The sequence below is a fragment of the Anarhichas minor genome, unplaced genomic scaffold (genome assembly GCF_050575085.1).
Source record: "Anarhichas minor isolate MPS153535 unplaced genomic scaffold, ASM5057508v1 ptg000027l, whole genome shotgun sequence".
In the NCBI taxonomy this organism is placed as follows: domain Eukaryota; kingdom Metazoa; phylum Chordata; class Actinopteri; order Perciformes; family Anarhichadidae; genus Anarhichas; species Anarhichas minor.
In genome coordinates, this window is record NW_027466473.1 from 5,400,001 (window position 1) to 5,415,417 (window position 15,417).

Below are 15,417 nucleotides of genomic sequence, written 5' to 3' on the forward strand. Positions count from 1 at the left end.
AATGAATTCCTTGAGAGTAATTTACTGTGACTTTGGTGAATCTGAACTAACCTTTTAAAACACCAAAGTCACAAAAACACACCGAACAAGGCAGTGGTAGGCCAGCGACTTCTGTGTTCTGTGAGATAAAATGACTGGTTTTGTCACAGGAGGCCTGTGGCTTTAAAGAGAGCACATTAAAAAGCTTCAGTTCCTCATTGGAAAAGGCAGGTTTGACGGCAAGGTGAAGTGGTGAAAGTATTCTAAAGATAGCGTACACTTACACTCATATCAATTCGTTTTTAGGTGTCTAAAATAAGTCGTCAGCAGGACATTGCTTTGCTCCTACACTGGTACTGCTGTCTGTTTCTACAAACTCCATCTACTGTACACAGTACTTCATACAAGCCCACTTCAAAAGAAACTGTACTGTCCCTTTAATAGAAGTATTTCATGTCTCAGCTTATGAGAGATGACCTCAAGATGTGGACTCTTTTTACTCCTCGGACTAACCGTATCCTGGGAAACAAAAACAAATCCAAACAGGCCCATTGAAATGCATATTGAAATGCAGTGAGCCGTGGTTTATGCTAAATTGTAATATGCGCTCAGGTATTATATCTGTCCCACTTGTTGAGCTATTTGTTGCATTGCTTGTCTATTTCTATTTTTGGCTTTGAGTTTGTTGGGGGTTGGCGTTATGGTGTGTATACTACTACAGGAGGAACAGATTCTGTTTTGATGAAGGTAGTGTGGATAGTCATTTCGTGAAATGATGACAGTACACACATCATCGACTGGTGAAGAAATTGAGCATTTCAGATTATTTTAAAGAGCGATTCATCCTTGTGTTCGATTGAAGCAAAACCACTGTAAATCTTTCTGCTGTCAGTGCCCTCTGAAGAAACATTTGTGTCGTTCTGATTCTTACCATCGGACCAGCAGGCCGTGCTCCAGAAAGTTCTTCAGGTTGGGTAGTGTCTGCTGCAGGTCTGGGGTGGTCAAGCCGTGTTGATATCTCAGCTGCAAGACAAGGGAACACACACCGCGTCATTAACCTCAAACAACCTACCGCGTCGTGCATCCTTCAACCTTATACATATAATGTGCGGCGGGCTGGCGCTACAGCGAATCACTCGCACACGTGTGCACATTCTCCGTGTTTGGGTGTCGTTCGGAGAAGAAAGAAATACCACCTACAGGAGGTCTGAAGCAGACATTCTTTCGCCATGACACGTTTCTACACTCCCCCTCATCGGTCCATTACTCATCTGGACACAATGGGCATCCTTCCCTGATAACAGGCATGCACGCTAATACGTAAGGTGTGTGTGGAAAGACAGGGGATGAGATGCGGGTGGCTAGGGAAAAAAAAACTAAAAAAAAAAAAACTTGCCGTCAAGACATCTGGAAGAAATGGCGCAGAGAGAGAGAGAGAGATCGAGCGAGAGAACATTATAACCCCTGGTAGATTCTCCCTCACTCTTCTGTGTATCCACATCTAAATGTGGCCTTGAATGTCCCCTCCCTTGTACCACAGTGCTTTATTTCATGATAGAATCAAATCCAGCAAAGAAATTTAAAAAAGGAGAAAAATCAACAAGGCCACCTTGAAACTCCAGCTGTCTGTGCCAGAAATATCTCCTCCAACAGTTGAGTGATGTCACAGCGAGCCAGCTCTTGTCCGGCGGAGTTTATTTAACCGATATTACTGAACAGCAGAGGAGCATCACGCCGCACGTCCGGCGTATATCTCTGAGGCCTCTGTGTCTCTCTCTGACTCTGACACACACACACACACACACACACACACACACACACACACACACACACACACACACACACACACACACACACACACACACACACACACACACACACACACACACACACACACACACACACACAAAGAGATGCCGCGCACATGACACCGAAACATCACTCACTGGGGATAACGGCTTCTTCGTGTACGAGCTCATAACGGATGAGTGACATGATAATAAAGGAACTACAGGGAAAAATATCTTTGAGCCTCCGAGGGGCAAAGGTCACGTTTCCCTGTTTTTTGTTGAACAGTTTAGGAGGAGACAAACTGTTTTCAGGGTATCAGCAGCCCCCAAAGCACATCAATACCCGTTTCCTTGTGGTAATTGCCGTAATATTTATTTAGAGTCCTGCTGTACTGGCTCTGGTAAGGCTTGACAAATGGCGAGAGGTGTGGCATAGGAAGGAGCACTCAGAGGCCACATGTGCATGCATGTCAAATTCGCACTCAACATAGAATAACCAAATCCCACTCTGTCTGAATAGCTGCCAGAATAACGTGTAAACTGTACGATATGAACGGTGCGGTGTGTGCATGACATGCACTGCAATGTCATTATGCAGCACAGGGATGCACAACAAAATGCAGTTGTAGCCCATTTTCAGCGCAAGAAAAACATGACAAAACAAAAACAGAAGTGCATTCCTGTAGTGCATCAAGAGGAATGTAAACAAGCATCATTGATGTAAACACAGAGTCCACCTCCTCTCGTCCCACCGGAGTCTTATTTCATCCATCTTATTTTCCTGCGACCGGGCTTCAGACAGCCAGGAGCAGGCTGGGTAGTGGAGTAGCCTCAGGTTCCTAGCTGGGTTAGCTTAGCTTCCATCTCGGCTCTTCTCCCTCTCCTCGGGGGTGGTTGGTCCGGCAGGTCTGGCTAGGGGTTTGGCCGTGGGCGGTGATCGTCTTAAGGGCCACTGCACCTTTTCCGATGTTGAGTGTATTCTGTCATATGCCGTAAGTGCTCCAGTGATGATAATCATTTTGACATGTGCCAAAGTGTTTTTATCAATGTTCCAGTGTGTGTGTGTGTGTGTGTTCTGGTCTCAAATGGACAGTCATGACAGTATCGGAGGAGGACTTTATCAAAAGAAGCTCAGTGGGACAAGGGGTGTCACCATGAAAAACCCAGATGGTGATGGAACGGTCCAAAACCTGTGCGAACAACACAAGAGGTCCATTCATGGCTCGGAGTAAACCTCGGGGTCTGACCAAATGACGGCGCTGCGCTGTCCACAGGGCCAGCTCAACGGAATTGGGTTTGAAGCGTTGGGCCAAGATCAATAACACCACCAGTTTAGAAACAGAAAGAGCGTAGCAACATTGGGCTGGAGGGGGGGCTGGAGGGGGGGGGGGGGGGGGGGGGGGGGGCTTGCTTGTTCTGTGGCCAGATGCAAAAAAAAAAAAAAAAGAGGAAAATCCCAATCTCATGCATATCTCAAGGTCACGGTCTAGAAAGTATGAATCAGAAATCGGGAACCAGATATGAGCAAAACATAAGTATTATGGCTTCGGCAAAGGTAAACAGCGTTCGCTGGACATGCTGTATGCTTTCTTTGTTTCTCAGTCGGAAGCCGTAACAAAATGCTATCTATAAATTCCATTACTCGCCTTGAGCCCTGAAGTGTGTGTAATAGCCACACTGTGTGTCTGACAGGAGACCCTATGTCACATTACACGGCTGTATGTCTGAGAGAGAGTGTGTGGGGGAGAGAGAGAGTGAGAGAAAGAGTGTGCATTTGTATGTGTGCCTCCTATTGTTTTCCTCACGTGAAGAGACGTTGCCGAGCTCGCAGCATATACCGATACTGGATATGGGTGAAGACAGGAGAGTGATGGGTGACATCATTTGACTTCATTACTATGGAGCTCGCTGAGGGGGGATTAAAAAAAATGGAATCCAGGACTCCTCATGATGTATGCCTCCGTCAGGCCGACGCAGAATAACTGGAAACTCATGCGCGTTTGCCAAATCTCTGCCAGTGGGCACCAACGACACCTGAGCTAAGTGTCTGGTTGGCAGCGGTGCAGTGCCGCCTGCACCGGGTGTCTTTGCGATGAGTTGTGTTAAACACGTTCAGACAGTTTGGAGTAGTGCAGCCCTATAGCTGACCCAGCGCTCAGCCAGCCAGACTCCATCAATATTCATAAACTGGGCGGTCTGGCCCTCCCTGGTGGAAGCTGCGTTACGTTTCCCCCCCAGAGCGGCCTTTCGTGTTTCTATGTGCATATTTATATGTTGCTCATGGCCTTCGTCTTGGGAAGACATATATCCTGGACGCTGCAAAAACATCAACCCCCTCCCTTCGTCTCACAGCAGAACAAAAAAGCAGAAAAACATTAGTGACCCGGCCGTGTCATCTGAGGGAAAAGAGAGGAAACGTGTGAGGCGGCTTAAAGACATACGAGCTGGTTGTCATTTCTAATTGTCGGCCCTACAGAGGTTTTGACTGTAGGGCTGAAATAAACAGCTGAGCGGGGAAAAGGTGTAGATTCTGGTTCTGTACACCCAAAGTGGCCTTTGACAGTGTGTTGTAACTGATATGAGGCAATGTGTTGTAATTCATATGAGGTGAAACACAACTAATTGATTCCTGTTGCAGAATAGATTTGTGATTGATGTCCTGGTCAAATTGATCCATATAAGCGTATAAATATATAACCGTTTCATTTTTCTTAATTTCTCATGCAGATTACTCTCTAATTATTAGAGTCTAATAGACCATCCGCTAAACCCCGCCCCTCGCTGCTAGTCCATCAAGCTGTCAGAGCTACCTCGGAGCCCACACTGTCACTAACTGCACTCCCTGAATAAACACTTTCTAATTTTTGGAATAAAGCCATTTCAAAGAGAAGCAGCCAGAAGGATCTACAATATGTGATGGAAGGGTTACCTCGTGGCAAAGTATCATGGGAGTAAAATAAAAAACGTGAGCCTACCATAGCTTTAAAATGGTTTCCCATATGTTGTCATGTATGTAAAGAACCAAAATGTACTTGTATAAGTATATTATTTAAACATTATTTGTATAGGAATGATTCTGTCTCAAGCTTTTTGATCCATATAAGCGCTTGATCACTGTATCCGTGATCACTATAAGTGGTTTACGCTGTAATTTCTGAGTCCGCGACCCAGTGAAGTGAGAATTCTTATGCAAACACGGCAACGAGAAACAACCTCTGAGGGTTCCTAATTCAACAGCTCCAGACCAGATCACACAAATGGCTCAGAATCAGTCCACCTGAGACAGCTTGTCATTCCTCGTTTCCCTTTCATACATCACCGTGATGAATGCTGGCGGAGTCCCTTGCGTGCTCGTGCTTATGTGTACAGGAACAGTGCTTTCAAGCTGCTGGCCACGGGCTTCTTTGTGATGGGGCTAACCAGATCGTGGTGAGAAATTCCCAGGGCCCATTGAGGGAGGCTGAAAGGTGAGAGGAGTTGGAAGACGGGGGGAGGGGGGGGGGGCCCTTTCACATGATGACATAGTGAAACAGATCCGGCCAGGTCTCCCCCTGTCGCTGCTCACACCTTTGTGTCTGGACACTCCCTTCCCTGTTTTGCTATTCTACAAAAGCCACGCAGGGCTGTGGGGATTCCTCAGCGTGTCTAGCAATCAGCGGGTATGACTGAAAGGTTTGGTATGAGCCTGTCTGAGAGTCCAGAGGATGAGCGACTCATCATCCTCATTCGTCTCAAGGATAAAGTATCAGCCCAAAGAATGCAGCGGTGTATACAGTCCCGGTCTGCCAATCCACCGGAGTAAACACGCTGAAGCTGACTAGAGCCGGCGGGAAACCAGTCCGTTTACAGAAAACGCCACCCATCATTTGGTAACAAACCTGCTCGTTTCCCCCGAGCTCTGTGCAGAGGCTAAACAAACACGGCCCGGCTGATGCCACGTATCTCTGTTTCCCCGGGTTTGTCAGTGCTAATCACACTCACATCAGGCCGGCGAGTGTGGGCGGGCTGCAGAGAACTTTATGGTTGATTGGCGATGACGCGGTGTAGGAAGAAGTGCCCAGGTAAAAAAAAAAAATCCACTTGTCAGCGGCGGACATCCCAACGGTTCCCCCGGTGCGCGTCAGGCGGTCTTCCACCGTCGCTGGAGGAAAGCCTGTCTGGGACGCAGGGCGTTTTCATCAGGAGCGTTGCGTTTCATGTGTCAAGAGGGTTAAAAGTCTCAAAAATCAAACCTGGGAGTATCCTGTGCATGTCTGACCTGCATCATGGACTATTACCCTGTGATTCATAATCAGCAGGCTTTTGTCCACTGGGGTAAAAATAGAAAAGCTTATTTTACAGAGTGCATCGCTTTTACGTAGTCCCTGGGGGGGATAATCAGGGAGCTCATTAGGTCCTATGACAGCTTGTTATAGAGGGGATAACCAGGTGTTCCTCCCTCCACCGTCCCTCTGGTCAAACTGTGGACTGGATACTTCAGCAGAGAGCAGGGAGGTTGACACAGACACAAGTCTCCAGAGATACATCGACCTGATATGTAGAGAAGTGGAGCCGTGGGAGATAACCTGCCATCGACAATATTTCACGGGCTGTGCCTCTTCTGGTTAGGATGACATGATTCATGAACAGCTTACATACCAGAGAAGAAAAAAAACAAGCTGTAAAAACAAATAATATTATAAGAGCTGAACGATACCGCGGCGTAAGAAAACATCCTGCAACAAATTATGGACGTCGGTGTGGACTACAGTGTACTGTCGCGCTTGTCCCGTCATTTCTACTAATCCGGCCAGGAAGTGCGATGAAGTCTGCATGCTTGGCTGTTAATTATTGAGCCAAAGCTAACAGCGTTCCAGAGACCTGCCCGCCCCAAACAAAGAAGTAGTCGGTCACACTGCTAACTAGTCTGTGGAAGTTAAAACACACAATTACTGTTGTTAAAACTAAACTACTCCAATTACCATTACAATCTGACCCTTAAGAGAAAACTGTGTTAAACTGACGCACCGTACTGTCAGCTAATGTTGCGTTCACTTCTATTTGGACTGATACAGGTGGTGCTGTATATTACGGGCCCTTACTCAAACATTTGAATACATGTACCTTCAAGTGAGGAATGCAATAAAATGTTGAATAACCAGCAGTTTCTTGGCTCGTGAGAGCATGATTTTTTTTTGTGTGTTTGAGCATCCATGGTGTCCTCTGGAGCCGTTTGGCCAGCGCATGTAAACCACATACCCCACACAAAGCTCACGGAGCCATTAACTCCAGCCAGGAATTTGCCTGCAGATGATTCGTTTCACACCGGACTAAACTCCCCCAATGGCAGCAGGTGAAGTTTTACTCTCCTCATTAAATCAGCGTGTGCATGTTCCTGTTTTAATCCTCTCATTACGCCTGTCTGTTTGTTTCCCTACGATCACCTCACACAGTGGCACATCGATCCAATTATCTTACCGGTTTTTTTTGTTTACCGCTCTGTGAGCTCGGGGATCTTTGCCAGCAGATCTGTTGATGCCAACCTTTGGAAGTCCGGCTTTACAGGAGTAAACAACTCATTTACCTCAGCGGGCTCATATGGTTGGTTAGGACGTCCATCAGAACGCCGTATTTACACATGCAGAGATTTTCTGTCTGATCTTTTGTTTTGACATTTCAATAAACAGTTTGACTCGTCCAGAAGAATTACAGCACTGGCGTTATCTTTTGTGGCCTCACGTGTTTTTGAGTTACACAGTGTATTTATTTTACCCCAAAACCTACAACATAACAGAACTATGCTCGACTATTGCTCTGAACATGGGAAATAAAACAATGAATTATTGTTAATTTCTCACCTCGCAGCTGAACCAGAAAGTGACAACTAGGTAGTTACAACAGAAACTGTTCTTCACAATCTTTCTTGAACTCTACTTTCTGCTTTGCAGTGTTTGTAGCTATGAGCCATGGAATAATAATTAGAAAAAGCTTCACGATAAAACAATCAATAAGTTTATCATGGTGGATTTCCATTTAAGGGATAATCGTGAATATGAATATATCACGAGTGACTTGAAAAAGCTTCTACCTTGCTGTCATGGTAGAGATGTGCAAAGAACGACCCTGATTTTGAAAAATAGGTCTTGAGGAATCGTCATGTATGAAAGAGCCGACTTAAAGGCTCATCCTTTTTTAAACTTGACTTATTCGATATTTATGCAGGGGATTTATGATCACCTCATTCAAGATTGTTTGATTTTCACTACAAAGAATGCAATATATATATTTGTTTCGCCTTCTTTACAAAATGTAAATTAGAGTTACTCCAGTATGTTTTGGTGCCGATTTAAGCATATTTGATTAGATCGTGAATCGCTACTATTGTGGCCAGAGTAACCCTAAACTGAAATATTCATATCCTGTCCCATGCCAAGAATGTCTTAGTTGTGTCGCTAATATTAAGATACAATAAGTGCACTGCAAACGAATCAGTGGGCGCTTGGAGATTAATTAATAAAACTGGCTTCAAGTCATGACTTAGTATCATTAAGAAATTCACTTCTCACCCAAAAGCTTCTGACAGCTGTAACAGAAACGCTAGGAACCAATTGCAAAAACATTCATTCTTAACACAAAGGTTTAACTAACACACACACACACACACACACACACACACACACACACACACACACACACACACACACACACACACACACACACACACACACACACACACACACACACACACACACACACACACACACACACACACACACACACACACACACACTTTTGGGCGATAATGTAAGATAAAAAAATACACCCAGGACCTCTAATGTCCATAAAAGACTCTTTAGAATGATTGTACTTTCTGGTCTTATCAGCATCTTCTTCATATGCATTTTGCTTTGTGTTTTTTTCAGCAATATCGACAGGACCCCCCCCTCCCTCCCTCTGAGAAGCTCTTTCTAGCTCACTGGTGGATTTGAAATGGTTGATTATGTTGGCTACAGCGCGGTGCTCCAATGATTCCGCCCATCTGGCTTACTGTGGGCACATAATGAAACTGGCCCTGTACAGCCTTCACTCATCCACTAAATAAGTTAGTCAAATGTTGACCAGGACGCATACAAAAACGACCCGAGACAAAGCGGCTGCAGATGGGAGCTGTGACGTGAAGTGAAAGAATGATTGTAAATAAGTTTCACAGGAGAAGGAGAATGTGAGAATGATACGTTAATTCGTATTGCTCCTTGCCGTTTTCCCCTCGTCGTGTATTTACAGCTATATCCTCGTTGTTTGCAGCTCTGTATCGTACGACGGTAGGTGAAGCCTCACATGGTGCAATGGAGGCTCAAAACCTCAACAATCATGTGGTGCTGCGTTGAATATGATATCCAACTTGATTAATCACCGCAGCCTTTCATGTGTCTCAATAAATATACAGAGCCGGGCCGAGAAGTTGTTTGAGTCTGGCTAGTCATATAATTCATTCGCAACAGAAACTTGCTTCCCTTAAACCCAGAGCAGTTTTCTGGCCTTGAATACGTGCCACGGTCATCATCATCATCCAGTCTTCGAGCCAAACTGGGAATCTGGATCCATAAACACCACAGGCGTTTGCTTACCGCAGAAAATATCTTCCCACATATTCACAGCGGGAGAATCCCCGCTGTCTCAAACATGCCTTTTAAAAAGGTATTTCTTGATTTCCCAATGCAAAATTTTGAGTTAAAATTACAATTTTATTTAATTTCCCAACATTCCCACTTCCTACATTGGATGTGGACTGAGCAAGAACATGCCGTACTGAAATGTTGACAGTCCGACATAATGACTCGGGCCGCGGCCTATTGATCGGAGAAATTATTGTTCCTCCAAATGGCCCGACTTCAAACGTTCCAAACAGAAAGAGAAAAGAAGGACCAGCAAAGTATCTCGTTATTACTTCTTCAAAATGTTCAGACGAAGTAAACCTCCAACACAACAAACTGTGTAGGAACTCTTAAGCTGGAGGGATTGTGCGATAAAATCACTTCAAATCAAAATACCGAATGGAGCTCAAGCTGCCGAGTCCACCAGTGACACAAGACTTCCAGAACCGTGTGTGTATTTTTCCCGTCATTTCCATAAATGTGTCAACACAGGCGATACAAAAGAACAACTGATGTCAGCCCTCCAGGGTTTGAGAAAATAAATTACACTTCCATTCACTCTAATTAAATCAACCAATACAACAAACACCTGCTCTAATATGTTGACGGTCAGACATGAAAAGACACATTTTTAGATATTCGTCCAAGCTAAAGCTAGCAAGCTAAAGCTAGCAAGCTAGCGAAATGCAAAGGTGTAATGACAGAGGGAAAAGATGAGGCCGCTGGGAATATCAACAGTTTCCTCAGACATGTGATCAAATTACAAAGAAAAACTCTATACGACTAAAATGATAATGTATTAACAATAAACTAACCATCCACTGAAACAATGAACTTCCAAGGCCTCCGCCATTTCTGAGAACGTCAACAAATACGTCGCACCTCGTGAACTCCAAAGAGTCACACGGACTCTTCTCGTGAACACGGTAGACATTCTAGAAGCTCAGCTCATAAAGGCCTGTAACTGATCTAGCGTATAAAATCACAATTATCATCTTATGTGATAATTATCATCATCTTGCTCCGAGCGAGATAACTGGAGCGGAGCTAAAATTAAATGTGAAAAGGTGTCATTTGTCAGGAGGAGGAGTTCTCAAAGCCTAACATTTGGTGAAATTGCTGAGTCAGCTTTGCAAACTCCACGATGATTTTGTGCTACAGGCCGGGAAAACTACTCATTGCAACTTCGACACGAATTGCCTTTCAGAGTCCTCTCGAGAGCCGTTCACTTTCATAGACATATCCACACCTCTAGACGATTAGATAGCAGATAGTGGAGCGCTATGTGTTTAAGATTATAGTGTTTGACTAAGTTATTGACTTTAGCAGCGGCCTCATCACTGTAAGATGTTTAAGAACCAAAGCAAACTCAACACACGCGTGTCCATGGGAACTGCCTGACTGCATGATACTACATGTTTAAGCACTTCCTCGACAGCTGAAATGTAATATTCTTTGCACTTCCCGTCTCTGTTGCCATTTCAAACAAGCGTGTAATAAAACTGTTTTTAATATCGCATACTGGAGGTTTCTTCCACTTCATTTAACATCCTCTAACTCTGCTCCTTTTGCTCTCCCCTCCGCTCTGTCTCCTACCACACTGTGGTAATGCAATACAGGTGTGGTGCCCAGGTCCGATTCAAACACGGCCCGATAACTCAAACCAGATTCTTCCGCCGCGGTACTTGTCGTTACACTTTGCTGCGTATCGTATTGCCGCCAAATTCAGTCAACAGATTTACATAATTACGGGAAAGGCTGTGCGAGATGAATAGGAAATTCTGTTAGGGGGGACCACCGGTGACAAGAGACTAATGTCAGTCTCCTCTGACCCCAATCACCGCGGGGCGGGTGGGAGGCGGGTACCGCCATGCCTACGGTCTTAATGAGATCCCTTCATGATGTGGTTATTTAGTCCGTGTATGCCAGTCAGCATGCAGAGGAGGCCGATGAGTGTTATGTGCTACAGTGGCACCTATTGGACGAGCCACCGTCCTTGAGGGACGCTCTGGTCCTCGAGGGCTAATGGCCCCTCATCACTGTGACACTGGAGCCCGGCTATTGCTGGTAAGTAACACGAAACCCACCCAGGGGCTGACCCCGTTTGTGAAGTCACAACACTGGGGTCAACTTCCTGTTAGCAGTGTTGGCATGCAGGGCCATCATCAATCCTCAGCTCTCACCAAGGACTCCCGGTGCCCTGGGTGAGACTTCAAATTCAAAGCATACGGAGCGGGTTCTTAAGGGATACCACGGACGTTGAAGGGCGAACGGTGCCAAACAGGGAAAGGCACAAGATGTGCGACGGGTGACTGGAAGGAATGGAGGACAGCCTGGAATCCGCACAGGTCTAATGTCTCGTCCTTAGCGTGGAAAGATACATAAATGAAGGAAAGTGCTCCTGAAAAAAACGCAACAAACTTTGCCCTCGTTGTAGTACGCCGCCTTTTAAATAAAGCTGCCAAATATAGCTGCTAAAACATTATTTCAATTTAAAGTCTGATCACACTCATTTTATTATTTGGAATGAAAGTGTTGTGGTATTTTACAAGGGAAATCTTTTTTTATGTGTGTTGTGTTTCCACAAGGCCCCAAGGAAAACAGTAGGCCAGAGAGAAGCATGAATATATGATTTGTGGGCAGGTGCCTATCCTGGCCTCGTGCTGCCCACAATTTCTCTCCCTTCCACTGCTTGTGAATGGGCGCATTATATGTTCTTCGCTTCCTCTTTATTTTGTGGATGGCTTTACGACTGAGATTTTTCTATTAGTGTTACCACCGGATTGGAGGTCACAGGGAGAGCCTGGGCTGCCATATTGTGTACGTTCCTCTTCATCTGTCCCAGTCACTCACTTTCAAAACGTATGGGTTTCAAAGTGACGGCTGACGAGAGCTACTTATCCAAATAAATGTCTGCAGTTATTTTAACAAGTCCAAAGCGCGAGTGGGCCAAAACAAGAAATGAAGAATGGATGATAAACGATCTGGGATTCACTTTGGTTGTTTCTCACAATTCCTCAAGATGTAAAAGTAGCAAATGTTTGCATCTGGCTAACTACGTTATTGAACCACGTTCAGCCTGCTTCATAGAAGCTATTTGTCAAGTATGAATACAACCTCGATGACAGAAAAATGACCATGTCTGGCCTACAGTCCAATCGACTAGCCAACTACATGCCCTATCAAAACAGTAATCAGAGAGCCCCAGATTAAAGCTGAGGCTTCCAAGATTTCACAGTTCAAAGGGATTTCCAGACACATCCTGCTACTATTACACCAGAATAAAACACGCAGCATCAAACTGCTCCGAGGAGGAATTGGGCTTGGTGAGGCTAAAACTATAAATCGGAAAACGAGAGATCTTTCATATATCCGCACGGTGAAGGATTAAGCTTTGTGTATCACATGCAATATAACGTACCTATGTTTTCTTGAATGTGCATTTATGCACACAGGACGTGCTGAAGTTTTGCAAGATTTTAATTTTTTGTGAGCATCTGTGTAAATGTGTGGGAGCCAGCCAGAGCCATCGGGATAATGTTAGGAACATATGAAGCATGAGCAGGCATCCTAGTTGTAAGCCGACAGATCAGCTGTACCTGAGCTCTGGAAGAATAGATCTGAGCGGTCGGCTCTCCGAGAGCCGCTGGCAAAGTCCACATCGAGCTTCAGAATGAACTCCAACACAAGAACATTGGACAGAACGGTATGGCTTCAGTTAACAGTGGTTTCAAAGCTGACGCTAATTAATGATGTGCTCATGTTAGCTGCACAGGTTTTTACCTTATGGCTGATGCCACGCTATGATTGGCCAGTCTGCGCAAAATTGTGCAGTAAAATCCAGTGTGTATGTTCCGCAAATAGAATAGCGATAAAAATGATTTCTCCATAAAGGCATGAAAATGAAAACGCAGCATAATCGTACCATAAACAGAAGAAAATGAGGAACTCTTGGCTTTCCGTTTCATTGGCTCCAAGTATCAGGTTGAAAGCTGCCACGGTACGGGAGGAGTAAAGGCCGTGTCCGGTTTACCTTGGAGAGCCTGGAGCGTTCTCCGCTCATCTGGGTTTGTTCAACTGTGACCCTGCATAGTGTCAAAAGTTTGGTTTGCAGTGCAGTTTTGGCTGCAGTGTTAGTCCAATACAGAGAGATTTGGTCATAATGAATGGCTTAATTGAATCAAGGTCAATTTACTGTACACAATATGTGATCTTACCCGAGAAATACTTGTTGCTAAAAACAACTACATGTGGAGCGTTTGCTGTTTTGTTTATAATCAGATAAAATGGTGTAATCTGTGATTAGACTGGCGGATCCAAGTTCACAATGTCCTCAGACTGAGTGCTATCCGGAGTTCAACCCGCTCAGCTTCATGCTGAATAATAACAGCTCACAGCTCTTAACTTGTTTGCCCGGGAGGATAATGATTAGATGCATTTGCTACACTTTCTCTCCAGCCTCCATGTGCTACAGCCAAATAAACACACTGTAATATACTGTAGTATAATACACACAACACAGAACATTCCCACAAAATCCCTGTACAGTCAGAAGACAACAACCTATATGATTCATAATGATGCTCCACTTTGTTTCCAGCAACTCTCCAGAAAAAAAGATTTTCATATTAAATAAAAAACATACAAAATAATACATAAATGGCTGAATTTTAAAAAATAATTCTCAAATTCTCAAGGAACCAAATACGCTTCGGACTTGAAGAGCGAGGCAGAAACAGACTGATGAACAAGAAACAAATAGCTATTGTGTGCTCCAGCTTTTCTCCCACACACACACACACACACACACACACACACACACACACACACACACACACACACACACACACACACACACACACACACACACACACACACACACACACACACACACACACACACACACACACACACACACACACACACACACACACACTTTTGGTAGCCAACTATGTGGATTGTTCCATTAATGCAGCATGAGGGAGAGTGTGAGGTTGTGTGGTTTCTAGCTCTCTAATGAGCTGGAACGAGGCCACTGCTGAATTGAAGGTTAAAGTGAAATCCGGCTCTCCTGAAACGGCCAATTCATAAAAACCAAAGCGTTGCAGCTTCAGAAAGATTAGCTGTGGTACAAGGTAACACGAGAACTATAGTAACCATCGTTTGGTTTAATGGTTATTTCACTGTCTATGAACAGTTCATTGCTATACACACATTATATCTACCATATTAAGTTAGTTATCTACAAACATCACATGTACATCTATCTATGTAATTATTTATAGATGGATTCAACGTAAAATGCAACAAAAAAATTCTGGCAACTGGGTTGTTTACAAATAATATGATAATCATTAACAAATACTGAATATTGTATGCAACGTAATGATAATATGTGCAGCAATAAACTGTTAAAATAACAAATTATAGCATTGCTAATAATTCGTAAACAATATTTATTATTTTTTCTTGGTTAAAATAACTATTTAAGTTTACTTAACCATCAATTGACCCTTTATTAATGGTTTATTATAAAGTAACAAACTAAAACTAAAAGGTGAAGTGACATGATACATAACCAACACAGCACCACCTTAGATGTATTGATCACGTCATCTACAGACTGACGGAGGCCGTCAGGTGCAGAAAAGCCTCGTCGACAGGGATGGTGGAGATGAATTATCAACCTCTCCGGCCGCCTGGTTCTCACAGAAGTCCTCTCCTCCTCTCAAGAATAACTTTGTGCTGCGAGCGGTCGTGAGGCTTTAGACTCCGAGCGCGTAAAAAGCCAAACACATGAGCTGACATGATATAATTACAGCGTGTGCATTTGTGTTTATATTTGTAGTTGGGTGCAGTTTCTGTGGACGGCATCCTAATTGCTCTGAAAAGCCAATGACTTGGCCGAGACGTGTTTTAACTCGTTTCCATGGGGACGACATCAGTATTGGCGACGACTTGTCCACTTAAACTTTAGAGATGCCGTTTCTGGAGTCATACTTGGGTGAGTAACA

At 44.3% G+C, this 15,417-nt stretch overlaps 1 protein-coding gene across 2 annotated transcripts in view; it reads right to left on the bottom strand.

Annotated features, from left to right (window-relative positions):
• The window catches only part of uvrag (UV radiation resistance associated gene), a 91,021-nt gene that overhangs the window by 13,717 nt on the left and 61,887 nt on the right, over window positions 1–15,417 (bottom strand). For both annotated transcript variants that reach the window (XM_076101132.1, XM_076101133.1), the window contains one exon: window positions 911–1,002. In XM_076101132.1, coding sequence (XP_075957247.1) covers window positions 911–1,002 — 92 coding nt within the window. The remainder of the gene's footprint in view (window positions 1–910; window positions 1,003–15,417) is intronic.